This window comes from Osmerus mordax, chromosome 3, assembly GCF_038355195.1.
Source record: "Osmerus mordax isolate fOsmMor3 chromosome 3, fOsmMor3.pri, whole genome shotgun sequence".
Taxonomy (NCBI): Eukaryota; Metazoa; Chordata; class Actinopteri; order Osmeriformes; family Osmeridae; genus Osmerus; species Osmerus mordax.
The window spans coordinates 21,742,752-21,759,179 of record NC_090052.1 but is presented as its reverse complement, the minus strand read 5'-3'; the positions used below and the strand labels follow the sequence as shown (position 1 = coordinate 21,759,179).

General features: G+C 44.7%; 2 protein-coding genes across 3 annotated transcripts; one reads left to right on the top strand and one right to left on the bottom strand.

The window, feature by feature from the left end:
• Window positions 1-727: 727 nt before the first annotated feature.
• prf1.1 (perforin 1.1) lies at window positions 728-3,660 on the top strand. The gene is made up of 5 exons (XM_067233257.1): window positions 728-816; window positions 1,242-1,781; window positions 1,891-2,029; window positions 2,210-2,424; window positions 2,590-3,660. Exons 2-5 carry the CDS (start codon window positions 1,249-1,251, stop codon window positions 3,455-3,457), a joined length of 1,755 nt encoding a protein of 584 aa, XP_067089358.1. The 5' UTR covers window positions 728-816; window positions 1,242-1,248; the 3' UTR covers window positions 3,458-3,660.
• Window positions 3,661-4,362: 702 nt separating this feature from the next.
• On the bottom strand, window positions 4,363-8,009 carry LOC136941132 (uncharacterized). Of its 2 annotated transcripts, XM_067233545.1 has the most exons (12): window positions 7,864-8,009; window positions 7,684-7,746; window positions 7,215-7,268; window positions 6,630-6,776; window positions 6,378-6,419; window positions 6,248-6,307; window positions 6,062-6,133; window positions 5,502-5,537; window positions 5,289-5,327; window positions 4,877-4,936; window positions 4,719-4,747; window positions 4,363-4,516 (listed from the first exon to the last, which is right to left on the bottom strand). In XM_067233545.1, the coding sequence occupies exons 1-11, from the start codon at window positions 7,931-7,933 to the stop codon at window positions 4,743-4,745; spliced, it is 648 nt and encodes a 215-aa protein (XP_067089646.1). In that variant the 5' UTR covers window positions 7,934-8,009; the 3' UTR covers window positions 4,363-4,516; window positions 4,719-4,742. The 2 variants fall into 2 exon arrangements, with proteins under 2 accessions (XP_067089646.1, XP_067089645.1); XM_067233544.1 differs by having other exon boundaries at window positions 4,363-4,747.
• Window positions 8,010-16,428: the final 8,419 nt, after the last annotated feature.

The window sequence follows — 16,428 nt, the reverse complement described above, 5'->3', positions numbered from 1 at the left end:
GAATCAAACATTTCTATTCTCTTTGTCGGCAGCACAGATATAGGCCTACCAGTAGACTGTTTTGTAAATGAAAGTATTGAAATGACTGGGTTTCGCCCACCAATATCTTGTTCTTAGTCTGCAAGTTTCATTTGTGTCAGACATGACCAATCCAAAGTTCCGAAGGACAAAAACCTTATATTAATATATTAAATTCTTAAAATGACATGATAAATGGGTTTACAGCAGACGTGTGCCCTATACATAAAGGTTGTGATACTGAGGTGCACTCTAGCACTTTCGAGGATCATGTTGTTTAATTGTAATTTGTTTAACTATATGCTCTTTTGGTTCTACCCATTGGCACTTATTTGCTTTTCACAATGTATGCTTTATGTTTTGGCTACCCGCAATGTATTTGGGGCTATCTCGCTGTTTATGATCATTGACCTTTGCACTTTTTTGTAAAGCTCTTTCTTGTAAGTCGCTTTGGATAAAAGCATCTGCTAAATTAATACATGTAAATGTGATTTGAATAAAAAGGAAGTTCAATTTCCTAATAACTCACCTCTTCACTTCAGAGAAATTAGCTTGTGTGACAAACCGACAAGATCGAGTTTCCACTTAACTCACACAGACCACCACTCCACCCCCCAGCATCTTCTTAGAAACCACAGCCCTGGTAATGACATTTATAGGAACACCACAATCTACAGCTTTAGTGTCTCCCTCTGCTCAAGATGCAAACATCTTTATTTGTTTGAATGAACTGAAGAAACTTACTGCCTCTCACCAACTATCACACATTTATTCACATTGTGAACAAACTGGTCGAAGGTAAGGATTTGATTTGCCATGCAAATTTAATTTTTACCATGTGCGTAAAAGCTGCGCTGTGTTATAGCTGTATGAAGCATATGTTGTTGCCAGCGCTTGACAGTAACTTTTTGGGCTCACCAGCCTTTGTGCCAAGTGGTTTTTCAAAGTTACTGGCCACTCAGCATTTCCATTAGCCACAATTTTGTTGTTAAGAAATTATGTTTTATTAGATTAAAATTTACAATGGCATGCTGCAATTTAGTCAAATAACTGGATAGGTAGTAGGCCTAAGACCAATGAACTAGAATCAATTTCATATTGTGTATTGTGTTATTCTCTTTGCTTGAAGAGTCGATCACTAAATCCACATGTGCCTGACCCTAGCTTTATATAACTCAACTTCATTCAAACCAGTAGCTGTTGCGTATTGTCATCTCATCCAGATACAGTATGCTGGCTATCACCGTCTGCCTGTGGGCAGGACATCTGCTCTCCCTGACATCTTTAAGTTCCCAAGCATGCACCGATGGTTCGGCCAAAGAGTGCAAAGAAGCTGAATTTGTTCCAGGATCCAACTTAGCTGGAGAGGGCTTTGACATCACCAAGATGGAACGCAAAGGAGCCTTTGTCATCGACATGAATTTCTGGAAACGCAAAGACAAGACTTGCACCCTGTGCCGGAACCCCTATCTGGAGGGCAAGATGCAGAAGCTTCCCCTGGCTGTGGTGGACTGGAGGCCAAGCCAGACATGTAGCATGAAAGTCTCGAGTAAACTTCACCGGTCCAGTGAGTCTCTCGTTAGCTCCGCCAGCTCCTCAGTAAATAATAACTGGAAGATCAACTTGGATGTGAATGTCGCAGATAAAAGTGGGAAATTAATGATGGCTGGGACAACGTCTAGACTGTCTGAATACTCAATGGAGAAAACCAAGAGTGACAAGTTCAGTTTTACAAGCCACAGCATAGCCTGTGGTTTTTACAGGTAAACATGGTTCCATAACCTATGTACTTTCCTCATACATCATCTATGAATATAGTTATATTACATAATTAAATAAATGATTCATAATTATTTGTGTTTTCTGAAACAGCTATCGAGTCTCCAGCCAACCGAGGCTCCATAGAGAATTCCACAAAGCTGTGAAAAATCTCCCCAAAACATTTGATCCAGAATACAAAGCCCGCTATTACAAGCTTATTGACAACTTTGGCACCCATTACATCACTAAGGTGAGAGAGTGCTTGTTGTAAATTGTCACTTAGTTGCCAATTCACAAATTAAAGGCACACGGAAATGTAAGAATCAGACAGTTTTTGTTAAGATTCCTTGGAGTGCAGCCAATACGGTCCTTGCTTTTTGCCACAGCATTGCATGAAATCTCCCAGGTCTGATCTATAGAGTTTTATCAGGTGAACCTTGGTGGAACGGTGCAGTCTGTGACCAGCATCAGGCAGTGCCAGGCCAGCCTACAGGGCCTCAGTGCCGAGGAGGTGCAGGTGTGCCTGGATGTGGAAGCATCAGCCAGTGTAGGAGGCAGCAGTCTGGAGTCCGAGTTTAAACGCTGCCAGGAGGACAAGACAAAGACAGAGAGCAAAGCCAGTTTCTCCAGCATGTTCAATGACAGGTAAGCAATAGATTGTGTGTAATTAATACCGTTACACCCAATATAAGAATAGTAAAAGTGTGTAACTGTAGCCTTCCTGACACAGTTTCTTCCTCGCTCTCCCACATCCATTATTACATCATTTCCCTTGTCGATGTGTGTGTTCTCTGTTCTCTCTGTGTCCAGGTTCACAGAGATAAAGGGTGGCCACACTACTGAGCCAGAGCTTCTCTTCTCTGCTGATAAAGATCCAGCATCCTACAAGGAGTGGCTGAGGACCCTCCCCACCCACCCAGACATCGTTTCCTACTCACTTGAGTCCCTCCATGAGTTGCTGCCCACCACCAACCCACTGCGGAAGAACCTGCGCAAGGCAATCAGCCACTATATCTTAGAGAAGGCCCTTTGGAAGAACTGTTCCGAACCTTGCCGGGAAGGCATCAAGAGAGACTTCAAAGACCAGTGTGTCTGCAGCTGTCAAAATGACCCTGCTGTCGGCTCAGACTGTTGTCCTAGGAAAAGGGGATTGGCACGTGTGGTCCTCACCGTGCAGAGGGGTGTGGCCCTGTGGGGAGACCACTCCACCGCCACGGACGGCTTTGTAAAGGTGATCGTCGAAGGGCACGAAGAGAAACGTACTCATGTCATTTACAACAACAACAGCCCTCACTGGGCTATGACCTTTGACCTGGGAACCATGGATCTCTCAGTAGTTAGGAAAGTGAGATTTGAGGTTTGGGATGAGGACAGCAAATGGGACGACGATTTCTTAGGGGAATGTGAGAAAGAGTTTACTGCTGGAGTAGGGGAGGACCTTTGCATTCTTCAGCACGGAAAGATGTTCTACAAATGGGAGGTGACCTGTGCACCAAGCTTGAGTGGTACCACTTGCATGGACTACAAACCCTCTCCAATGAACCCACACCTTGAGAAGGTGTACGTGTCACGGCATGCCCACCCTGTTCCCAGAGAGATGTTGGCGAAAATGGGGGTGTTTGTGGATGAGCCAAAGCTCCAAGATAACCAAAGCTTTAATACCGGGAGCGTAGAGTGAGGTTGATTTTCAATGTATCTATTAACCTGCACGTCAACCAAAATGTTACATTTCAACTCTGTAAATGTTCGAAGTCAGATCAATGGAAATTTCTTCTGTCCTCTTATTTATGTGATATTTATGTATTATTTTGGATCGTTTTGATTTGTGTAGCGTACACTTGTATTACAGTGTCTTTCTTTATTGCCTCTGGCCTTGAAAGTGTGAGCACATGTTTATTAAAAAAGCTTTCAAATCAGAATTGTCCTGAGAGCTTTCTGCGTCGACATACCCTTAGGTCGTCCAACAAACTGCTTTTGTGCGTTCCACGGTCACGTTTGAAGTTTAAAGGACATCGTGCCTTTTCTGTTGCTGCTCCAAAGTTGTGGAACAGCCTACCTTTATATATTAGGTCCTCTACTAGGAGTAACGTTTTTAAATCCCACCTTAAGACTTATCTTTTTTCTTTAGCATTTGAGTCTGCAATTGGGTAGGATTTCCCCCAAAAAATTGTCATGTCCTATAAATATGTTTAGTTGGTTATATGTTTTGACTGTACAGCACTTTGGTCGACATAAGTTGTTTATAAATGTGCTTTATAAATAAATTTGTGGAAGCAGCGTCAATAATCATGTAGTTCATAGTTCCTATGAACTATTTCACGGAACTGCATGCAAGCACATTTGTTATTTAAATCTATACACACACAACACACGCAAATTTTACAGGAACCACATGTTTTTGTTTGTCTGAGTAATTTGTTTAAGGCTGACTTGACCTACATGAGACGGGAAGTACGATGGTTTCCTGCACGTATGAGGCTTTTGTGATGCAACAGAGGGAACAAAGTGTGCAGACAGATTGACATTGTCCATTGTTAGATGCTACACGTTAATTGACTATGAATTGATATAGTCTGTTGAGTTATGTGTGTTTATTTGATGGGTGATTCAAAGTTCCTAAAACCTTGTCTTAACCAGACATATTAGCATGAAAAGGAGGAAGAAGCCATCATACAGGTTATGTGAGCTTTTGACTTTTAGTGTTGATACAGACACAAATATACAGGGGTGACACAATCTGTAGAAATAAGCAGGCAGGGGGCATTGGGAAGAGAAATAACAAACATCAACAACAACAACAATAGAAAAGACAAAAACCACAAACATGTAAACAGCCAAACAACAATGGACAAACAGAATGAACATGGAATCACAAAAATACAACACAACAAAACAAATGACATCACAATGAATACATTATGGTAAGGAAAAATATTCACTCAAAGTTGCTCTGGATGACTGGATTAACCTGGAGTCAGATTGTGAAAGAGGGAATGGATAGGCAGAAGTGAATAAAAGAGATTCAGTAAACAGTTGAACACAACCACAGTGCATGGAAAATCTACATCATGAACAGTAGAAATAACAGGCAACGAACCTTTTAATCCATTTCCAAAGAATCCATTCAGTCCACCTCCATATTTGCCACCCTGCCCTCCTGTAAAAGGAAAACCAGTCAGTCGCATAGAATCAGGGTTTTGCAACAAACTTTTTTTCCTCACTGTCCCAGTACTGTCCCGAAGTGCAAAATGAACCGTCCCAAACTGAGCTTAACCTGTCCCAAAATGTACATTCTTGTGTTTTTGCATTTTGACATTCTGACATTGGTCTAGGTTATTTGCAACACTATTTAAGTAATCCATACAGTTGTATGGATTCCGATTTTTTCATTTTGTTTTTTTTCCCAGTCATGCTTAGACACAGCATTAACTAGCAACCAGAAACAGCTGCTGGAAAGCTGACAACAGAAATGAGATAGTTGTGTCAAGAAGTGGTGCTCTATAGCTTACCATATGCACCCTGAACTTGACCAAGCTGTCCACCATAACCTAAGCAGTCACATGCCAAGGCAGGTCACAACAATCATTATCAAACAGAATATAAAGTATTATGTAAGAAACAGGATGAGTTTAAGGCACAGAGCATGCACAGACATTGAGACATGAGTTCCTCATGCAGCAGGTACAAGTCGTGTCTGCATGACAGAATGTGAGTTCAGTCACCTGCTGGTTGCACTCCGCCATAGCCCCCGCCATTTCCTGAAACAACAACCGACATTTATAAGAGAGGAACTAAAACCACAATCAGACACTGCCGTATGTGGTACAGAAACGACACCCAAACATGTGTACAGCGACAGACAGACAGGCAGACAGTCAGTCAGTCAGACAGACAGTGAGGCAGACAGACAGGCAGACAGACAGACAGTCAGACAGACAGTGAGGCAGACAGACAGACAGACAGTCAGGCAGACAGACAGTGAGGCAGACAGACAGGCAGACAGACAGACATGTACCATTTTTGCATTTGGGTTTCCCACCACCACCTCCACCACCACCACCTGTCTCCAGTCCATATGATTGGGAACCCAGTGCCACCCCAACGTCCCCTTAGAGAGATAGTCGCAGGAAAAGGCCCAGAGAGACAGCAAATACAGATTTAAATGGAAATTACATGTACACAACAAACACACAGACCTGCAATCACACAGAGAGTCACTGAAATACTGCATGCCGTACACACGCATTCTTTGTTTTACCTCACATGCTACTTTCCCTCTCACCATATTTGCTGGCAGATTTGCCGTCACCTCCCGTGCTAAGAGGCTGTGCGCCGTAAGGGTAGCCGCCATCACCTGGAAGAAGGACATAAACACCCGCATCTATTAGTACGAGTCCTTATTAACATAACGATTTTAACACACACACACACACACTCACGCACATTTACTCAAGGACATTAAGCTCACCATCCAGTCCAGCAGGAATGACTGGAGAACCATTGTACGGAAGCTGACCAACTCCTCCACCTGTATGAAAAACAACCAGGTCAGCAACAAACCTGAACCACACAGTGTAAAGTGAATCACTAGAGCTCACCATATTTGCCACCTGCAGGTTCCATTCTTACACCCAGCGCCCCTGGAAAAACAACAATAGTGGATTCAAAACTCAAATACAAAAACCAACTTAAAATTCAACAAAACGACGGGATCGTCCGCCCTTCGCACAACACATCAAGGCACAAGCTGAATAAAGTTAATTTCTTAACGTCCATTGCTTCTCTCTTGTTCTTTGTTGATTGATTCAAAGTTTTCTGTCTTTGGCTCTCTTCCCTGTGGGTGTGTCTACCTAAGCCAGTGTCGGGGCCCAGACCCAGGGGTTGAACGCCTCCATAGGGCCCTCCGCCATATCCTCCAGACTTCCCATCAGCCCCCAGGCCAGCTGGCACCACAGGCTGTCCTCCATAAGGCAGAGCACCAGCTGGACCAGCGCCCCCTACAAACAAAGACAAGGTACTGCATGTGGGCATGACCAGGCCGGACAGAGACCAAGATTCAAACTGCTTTGGTTAGGTTTAGGGTTAAACTAACCCTAATCCAGAGTGACACAATACTGAGCACACACCGAAGTGTTAGTGACCCTTCCTCAACGTGAACTGCCCCCCCCATCTTTTTTTATTTATTTTTAGAGAGGAGTCAGATGGCTGAGCGGTTAGGGAATCGGGCTTTTAATCAGTAGTTTGCATGTTCGATTCCTGGCCGTGCAGATTGACGTTGTGTCCTTGGGCAAGGCACTGGCCTCGGGGGAATGTCCCTGTACTTACTGTAAGTCGCTTTAGATAAGAGCGTCTGCTAAATGACTAAATGTAAATGTGAAGAAGTTGTAGCCACTGCTGTTCTGCCCCTTCCCAGACTCCTCCATGAGAATTCTCACCGTATTTCCCAGACATCCCCTGGCCCTGTCCGGCGTAGGCTCCGCCTCCAAGGCCTAAAGCACCAGAGAGGAACACTGGAGGTTAACTCTGGGGTCACAAAGCAGTGAGGAAGACTCTGCTTCAAGAAACAAAAGATCTACAGATAACCACAGATAACCTACAGATAACCTACAGATAACCACAGATAACCTACAGATCACCACAGGTAACCTACAGATAACCTACAGATAACCACAGGTAACCTACAGATAACCTACAGATAACTGCCTGCATCATTTCCATGTTGCACATAACAGTTACACTTAAGGGGCACACTGACACACTACTGCCTGGCCTAAAATGTTAAGATTCGTAAATCTTACCAGAGTCAAAGCAGACCATGTTAGTGTAGCTGTCTAAGACAATATGCCTTCGCCTATAGTTAAAGTTGTTTTCATGACTGGGATATTTTTGCTGTTGGGTAATTACCTCCACCCTTCCCTGCTTTGCCTCCCAGCCCAGCACCATCAGCCAACACTGGGTAAGCATTTCCTGGAACATAAGTAGTAACCATCAAATGTAATCATGCGTGAGTAAGTGAATGAATGAGTCAATGCGTGAGTCCTTGAATGAGATACTGGGTAGTGGAGCTGCCACTGTGACACCCACCTGCACCGTAACCAGCACCGCCAGCGCTGTAGCCGTTGCCATAGCCTGTAGAAAGCAGAGAAAACGTCATATCTCAGATCGGAAATCCTCCTACACAGCCACACTGCTTAACACACACTGCAGAATGACTTTGGGCTCTTCTGGCTTTGCTGTCTGGCCTGTGGTCCTTGCCTGAGAGAGGTTTCAGACTGTTAGATTTGGAGGGCAGGATGATTAAATGAGAGAGGGTAGGGGGGTTGTGGGATGGGGGAGGGCAGGCATGTGCATTACATGCATGTACACAGACACTCATGCCGACACCCTGATACCTGCAGGCACTGCTTTGGCCCCGCCCGCTTTGCCCTGGCCTGTGGGGGAGGAGCCAAGGAGACATGGTTACTGGCTGACTGCAGTAACCTAAGTAGTATCTCTCTCTCTGTCTGTCTGCTGTGATGTAGCTGGCTCCTGGCACCAGACAGGTAGGGTAGAACCCAAATCCTTGTTTGTCACTCCGGAGATAAAGTACATCTGTCTGATTCCAGATATTGTATCATCACTGTCTTCATCTCTGCACTGTCCTTGATTTGTTGGTTGTATTTCAGCATCCTTTGCAATTGGACATTGGAAGCTTTCTAACTAACTCAATTTCTACAGCCGCTCCCAATCTCTTCCTTGGCCTCAGGCCATGAATATCATCCCATCCAATCACCATAACATGTGGGGGTGATCCTAAACAAAACACAGTCCAGTTTGCCTTCACACACACAAACAGACTCGGAGGACCAGAAGACGGACATATTGAATGAATACCGTACACACAGACATACAGAATGCAAGAGAACATGGTGAGACTTAAAAGCCTTGCCTGTAGGTTTTCCTGCTCCACCCTGTGGGTAACCCCCTTGTGGGTAGCCCCCCTGTGGGTAGCCCCCCTGTGGGTAGCCCCCTTGTCCCAGACTGGCACCTGCCGGGGAAAAAAGAGTTTAAAAAGAGGAGGAAATGACAGAGCGGAGGAAGACTGAAGACGGCATGAAAATAAGCTTTTTTAGTTGTGAACAAGCCTCACCAGTAGATTTTCCTGCTCCACCTTGTGGGTATACCCCTGCTCCACCTTGTGGGTAGCCCCCCTGTGGGTAACCCCCCTGTGGGTAGCCCCCTTGTCCCAGACTGGCACCTGCCGGAAAAAAAGAGTACAAAAATAGGATGAAAATGGAAGACAGCAAGCATGAAAATACGTTTATTTGGTTGGAGGTAAACAAGCCTCACCAGTAGATTTTCCTGCTCCACCTTGTGGGTAGACCCCTGCTCCACCTTGTGGGTAGACCCCTGCTCCACCTTGTGGGTAACCCCCTGCTCCACCCTGTGGGTAGACCCCTGCTCCACCTTGTGGGTAACCCCCTTGTCCAAGACCTGAGGCACAGAGCCAACCATTCATCTCAAACTGACATGTAAACCTCTACTGCAACAGCTAACATGGGCATGATGGTCATCTTCACGTCTCTTATACCAACATTCTTCATTACCTGCCCCGTATCCATTGCCAAGGCCTGCGTTGCCTGGGTAGCTCCCAGCCCCACCACCGTAGCCTGTGGAACATGTCAATAGAAGTTAGCAGGTGCCCCTTTGATTGGCTTTGAGCCAGAGAAACACAACCCCTTGGCCTATTGCACTACACCAACACTAGTCTGAATCCTGGGGGGTGGGCAGTGCTCATCACACAATGCTGCTGCTGGTTCACACCACAGGGACAGACAACATCCATGCACCTGACACATCCGTGTGACTAGGCTGTGGCCTGTTACAGACCTCGTTCATGCACAACACATAGCTGTGACCAGGAAGAAAGACGTTTTTTGCAATAAACTCAGCCAGACTGAAAACAAGCCAAAAGTGAAAGTAAACCGTGTCAACAGTAAGTTACATTTACGGCAACGTTTTCACAGTGATTTGAAAAAAGAACCGAGCGCATCGAAAATGGTGGAGAGATCCGATGAAGGGCATCATCACCTTTGACATGCAATTATAAGCATGGATGTAGGCCATGGAAGGTTGGAGTTACCGTTGCTTTTGACTCCCTGATCACTGGGACCTCCGGCTTCTGCACCATTCCCTGAAGACCGCAATACTCATTTACACCTTGTCCATTTCATTGTGTTAAAAAATCGGAATGAGTCAACTGTAAAATAAGTTTACCGTTCTGAGTGCTTGGGCTGGCGAATCCTACACAGAGTATAACACCGATAAGATTCTGCATCAAACCTTAGCATGCACTTTGAAACTGCTTTCCTTCCACTATGACAGGCAGAAAGAGAGACATGCCAGTAAAGGTTTACCATTGCTTTTGGCCCCCTGACCATTAGGAGCTCCCAGACCAGCGCCTGGACCGTATCCTAGAGGTCACAACAGCCATACATACTTAACCACCTTCTCAACCGAATTCTTACATGAAGAAAATAAACCACAGGGTAAAAGCTGTCTGACAGACAGACTGTCAGACAGACAGACAGACAGACAGACAGACATTCAGACAGACAGGCAGGCAGACACATACACAGACAGACAGACACATATTCAGACAGACAGACATTAAAAACAGACAGACAGACAGACAAACATTCAGACAGACAGACAGACAGACAGACAGACAGACAGGCAGACACATATACAGACAGACAGACACACATTCAGACTGTCAGACTGTCAGACAGACAGACAGACAGACAGGCAGGCAGGCAGGCACATACACAGACAGACAGACACATATTCAGACAGACAGACATTAAAAACAGACAGACAGACAGACAATTACAGACAGACACACATTCAGACTGTCAGACAGACAGACAGACAGGCAGGCAGGCAGACACATAGAGAGGGCAGAAAAGGATTACCATTGCCTTTAACACCCTGACCATTGGGACCTCCTGCTCCAGCACCATTTCCTGAAGATCGCAATAAAACTTTATTTACCTAAACAATTACATGATCCTCCTGAAGATCGCAATAATACTTTATTTAGCTAAACAATTACATGATCCTCCTAAACTCAACTGTGACAGATATAGACTTAGCCAGCAGACATTTACCATTGCTTTTAGCACCTGAGGGACCTCCATTTCCTGGACCATATCCTGTAGACCATAACATTTTACAGACATTTATAATCTATTTCAGAATGCTTTCGACCAATCAATCAATGAGAGCACTAGACGTGCATTCAGAGATTATTAATTTGACAGATTATGATTACAGACTATTGACACATCGAAAAGAAAACTGAATTCGCGATTCTTAGCAACAATTACAATAGGCACACCAGTTCTCGGAAAATATCTTGCAGACCACAATGGTTTGGTTTAACCATAACCTGCCTGACTAACAATGACTCACAATATGCTCTTTGAAACTGCTTCCCTTCCACTATGACAGGCATAAAGAGAGACATGCCAGTAAAGGTTTACCATTGCTTTTGGCCCCCTGACCATTAGGAGCTCCCAGACCAGCGCCTGGACCGTATCCTAGAGGTCACAACAGCCATACATACTTAACCACCTTCTCAACCGAATTCTTACATGAAGATCAAGGCAGAAAATAAGACACAAGGTAAAAGCTGACAGACAGACTGTCAGACTGTCAGACATTCAGACAGACATTCAGACAGACAGACAGGCAGGCAGACACATAGAGAGGGCAGAAAAGGATTACCATTGCCTTTAACACCCTGACCATTGGGACCTCCTGCTCCAGCACCATTTCCTGAAGATCGCAATAAAACTTTATTTACCTAAACAATTACATGATCCTCCTGAAGATCGCAATAATACTTTATTTAGCTAAACAATTACATGATCCTCCTGAACTCAACTGTGACAGATATAGACTTAGCCAGCAGACATTTACCATTGCTTTTAGCACCTGAGGGACCTCCATTTCCTGGACCATATCCTGTAGACCATAACATTTTACAGACATTTATAATCTACTTCAGAATACTCTCGACCAATCAATCAATGAGAGCACTAGACGTGCATTCAGAGATTATTAATTTGAAAGATTATGATTACAGGCTACTTGACACATCGAAAAGAAAAAATGAATTAGCGATTCTTAGCAACAATTACAATAGGCACACTAGTTCTCTGAAAATATCTTGCAGACCACAATGGTTTGGTTTAACCACAACCTGCCTGACTAACAATGACTCCCAATATGCTCTTTGAAACTGCTTCCCTTCCACTATGACAGGCATAAAGAGAGACATGCCAGTAAAGGTTTACCATTGCTTTTGCCCCCCTGACCATTAGGAGCTCCAAGACCAGCGCCTGGACCGTATCCTAGAGGTCACAACAGCCATACATACTTAACCACCTTCTCAACCGAATTCTTACATGAAGATCAAGGCAGAAAATAAGCCACAGGGTAAAAGCTGACAGACATGCAGACAGACACAGAGAGGGCAGTGAAGGTTTACCATTGTTTTTGGCCCCCTGACCATTAGGAGCTCCCAGACCAGCGCCTGGACCGTATCCTAGAAGTCACAACAGCTGTCAACACACTTAACCTACTTAGCCAACTTCTCAATACAATTGGTTGCAGAGTTCTTACATAGAGATGGAAGCAGAAAATCAACGATTATAAGCATTTACCAGTTGTGGCACCACCTCCATTTGTCTGAGCAGCTCCTGGAATATATCACAGAGACCAAAACAGTTTTGGTTTTACCATGTCCCAACTTGCATGATGTTCAGGTGTTTCTTGACAAATATTTTGTGTCGTAGTAACAGAACCAAACTGTTATCCATAAACAGTCAAAGCTTAACTCTGAACTAGCTGAGGGTTACCATTGACTGAACCCTTGAGATCACAACAAAAGTCAACGCACTCAACCTTTTTGAACTACCCTCTCATTGAGATTGAAGCAAAAATAGCCAAATAAGTTTACCATTCTTAGCCCCAGTTCCAGCAGACACACCTGCTCCTTGATCATATCCTGGTAAAGGCCACAACATCCGTTATATAATACTGTCTGAGGGATGCATAAACGGCCGTGTTCTAACATTTTGTTTTATCATGCAAACACCAGTCAAAAACTAAAATGCAAGGTAGTCTTACAATTGCTGTTAAGAACTGAAGGACCTCCAGCTTCAAAACTATTTGCTGAAGATCACAACTAATCTTATTTTGACCATTCAAAAGCAAAGACAGCAACTAGTCTGTAACGAGTTGAGATGCTCATTCCAATCACAGCTTAAAACAACATGCAATAATGTTTCTAAAACTCATTCGGTGGAAATACATAGAGGTTCTCTTTGAAATGCAGAGAAAGAGAAGTTAGCAGGCATTTACCCAGAAAACCACCATAACGTTTGTTCACCACTAGCCAATAACTGAGACACTGTCACAGACTCAGGCCTCACGTTCAAACATGCTCATTCCAAACAGGGGCTTGGACGCATGCAACAAATACCGGTAGTCACAATCATTGCTTCTAGCACCAGGTGACCCTTATGCTCCAGGAATGTACTCTTGAGACCAACAGGATCTCTGTCAACACTCTCAGTGGCAGCAGTACATTGCCAAACATGCTCCATCCAATAAACATGGTAAAGACATGCTTTTCATTGTTCCTTGTAATATGTAATAGTAGCATCTCCATACATGCAACACAGGAACTTCAGTGGTTTCCACTAATAGATGCACTAAGACAGGCAGAGAGACAAGGTCAGAGGTCAGAGAGGTCCACCATTACCTCTGGCTCCCTGACCATTGGAACCCCCAGCTGCTGGTCCATATCCTGAAGATCACAACAGTGGTTACTTTTGTTCACACAACCCTTTTCAATGGCATCAAGATACTTCTGCTTTCGATTGCACCCATAATAAACACATAAAGAGTGCCGAAGACCATCGACATGCTGTGTAAAGGCCGTGTTCACACTTGACTTATTTTTTTAGAAAAAAGCGCTGCCTTCAGCGCCTTTTGAGCGCCTTTTGCCTTTTCAGAAAAGCGCTGGCTGACGTCAAGCGCCTTTCTGACGAGAATTCTGTAACCTGAACCGGAATCATACATTCTAGCGATACATGATTATCCGTTATTTTCCGTTGGTTTCTTATTGATAGCTAGCTACTATGGCGAATAAAATGCAATTACTTGCTTTAGCTTTGGCGTTTGAGGAGCCATAGCCTGGTAACTAAGGTAGAAGGTTACTAGGGAAGGTACACTCGTACCTACTCTCCTCGTCCTGATTGGTCAGCTGTCAGAAATGCGCTTGACGTCACCCAGCGCTTTTCTAAAAAGTTGAGAGAATTGAACTAAAAACGGCGTCGGGTGCTGCGCTTTTTTAGAAGTTTTTAAAAGGCGGCCGCTTTTTAAAAAGGCGTCCTTCTTTTTCCTTTTCCCATAGGGTTGCATGTAAAAAGGCACTGAAGGCAGCGCTTTTTTCTGAAAAAAGAAGTCAAGTGTGAACACGGCTAACAGAGAGAAACTGGTGGTCGTGACATACAGATATTCTTTACCATTCTTAGCACCAGCTCCAGTGGGCACCCCAGCTCCTGGACCATATCCTGGAGACCACAACAGCTTTACTGAAATCTGGTTACTACACATAACCTCAGACTAGATGATCAGCTTTGCAACTCAGCAGAAAAGGTAAACACATTTGAGAATGCTGAGGCAGTTGTTCTTAACACTACTGAGACCTCGAGTTCCTGTACCTAATCCCAATAAATGCATTACTACTCATGCAATCCAGATGCTCAGGCAAGGAACTTTGAGATGGCACTTTGAGATGGCTTTCCTAGCATGCCACAAGCAATGTTTATATCTGTGTCCCACACTCAAAACCAAATCAGTCAAAAGCAAAAAAAACAGGAAGGGAGGCCCATATTCAGACATTGTTAGATCTTGAGCGCTTCCAATCGTGAAACAATACGTTTTGAAACCATAGGCACCTGAGGGCATCCATCGGAAAGGAGAAAGACAGACACATGGTCGTTCTTGAAACTGCCATTAGAACCTTGAAGCCATTAGAACGTTCAAGTGGACTGTCTGCTGCTTCACCATTCCATAATTCCGTCCACGTATACCGTATTTCTTCGATTAAACGCCACAGCGTTTATTACACAATGTTCATTTTTGGTGCGGCGTTTATTCGAGGGAGGCGTTTATTTGAGGGCGGAGTTTAAACGAAGAAATACGGTAATCAAACATCTGCTACATAAACAGATACGACACATGCAACCATCTCAGTCAAAGAAATCACAGAAACAATAGTGGGTGCAGGCTCTTTGTCACGTCCACATTCATTCATCAACTGACACCATGAAACGCATGCATCATCTGCCTCGAACATGTCCAGTTTGATCCCTGATGTGCATGTCTGGAACCAAAGAAAGAAGCTACAACTTTTCTCTGAGGTCCACTCATTGAAGACGTAAAACTGGAGGAGTAGGCTAAAGGAACAACACATATTCTACTCAAACACATGACAGAAAAATGGCGACACATCCCAATTTTTCCCAGTGGGCTGATTGATAAAGTTTATGCTGGGTGAGCCTAAGGGCCAGACAGTTTAGATGGAACCAGTTATAAAGGATGGAAAATAAATTATGAAAAGACAGAAACAGATATAGAGTGAGTAATGAAAACGTTACCCTTATTATTCGACTGGACGCTCTTCCCAGCAAGCAATGTGGACTCGCTTACTTTGAAGCCTGTGAGATCTTGCTGCACAGGGGTAAGAGTTTTTGCGCCTTGTCCAACAGCGACATCATCTTTAGAGCCCCGCCCATCATGAGCGACAGAACCTAGACCTTTGCTTCCCTGACCATCTGGGGTTGGGGTTTCACTGTTTTGGGCTCCTTGTGGTGGTTGAGCCAACGGGCCGAGACGAACCCCCCCTTTCTTAGCTGAACCCTGGGGCCCCAGGCTCCAGACTCCCATCTCGACTACGACCGAACTACTAAAACCTTTGACCTTTTGGGATGGCTGCTGAACTCCGGGACCAACGCTTTTGGACTCCTTTCCGAGTGGGGCTGCTGGTCCCAGACCCTTTCCAACCTGTGGTGGAGGAGCAACAGGGGATCCAAGGCCCCCTTTGGCCCCTTTGACCCCTGGCACTGCAGGTCCAAAGCTGCTGGCACCGTCTTTGACAGCTCCTTGGGTTTTCGCTCCTTTTAAATCCTGTGTCTGAACACGTCCGCCCTCATTGCCTTTCCCAGGACCTCCTAAATCTGCCGCAGACACACCTGGCAGAGAGACATCATCACCATGCACCGGTGAACTGCAAGGGACCTGGAGACAGCCTCTGTTCTGGCACATTCTAATGGGTAAGAACTTCAAAACGTTCGCAAAGCTGAAAATCCAATTAAACTTAATCAGCCGTTCTGTCTCCAGGTCCCAAAGCACTCATTAAAAACTAAATGAGGAGAGCTCCTCAGAAGTAATGAACTCTCCTCAGAGAGACAGGACTGGAAGAGCAGACGCAGACAAGGAACACTGACGAGACGAGAAACGAGGGTTTAACGTGGGCTGAAGATGGCCTGGGTCACATGACCCTTCACCACCACATCCCATCGAGACACAGAC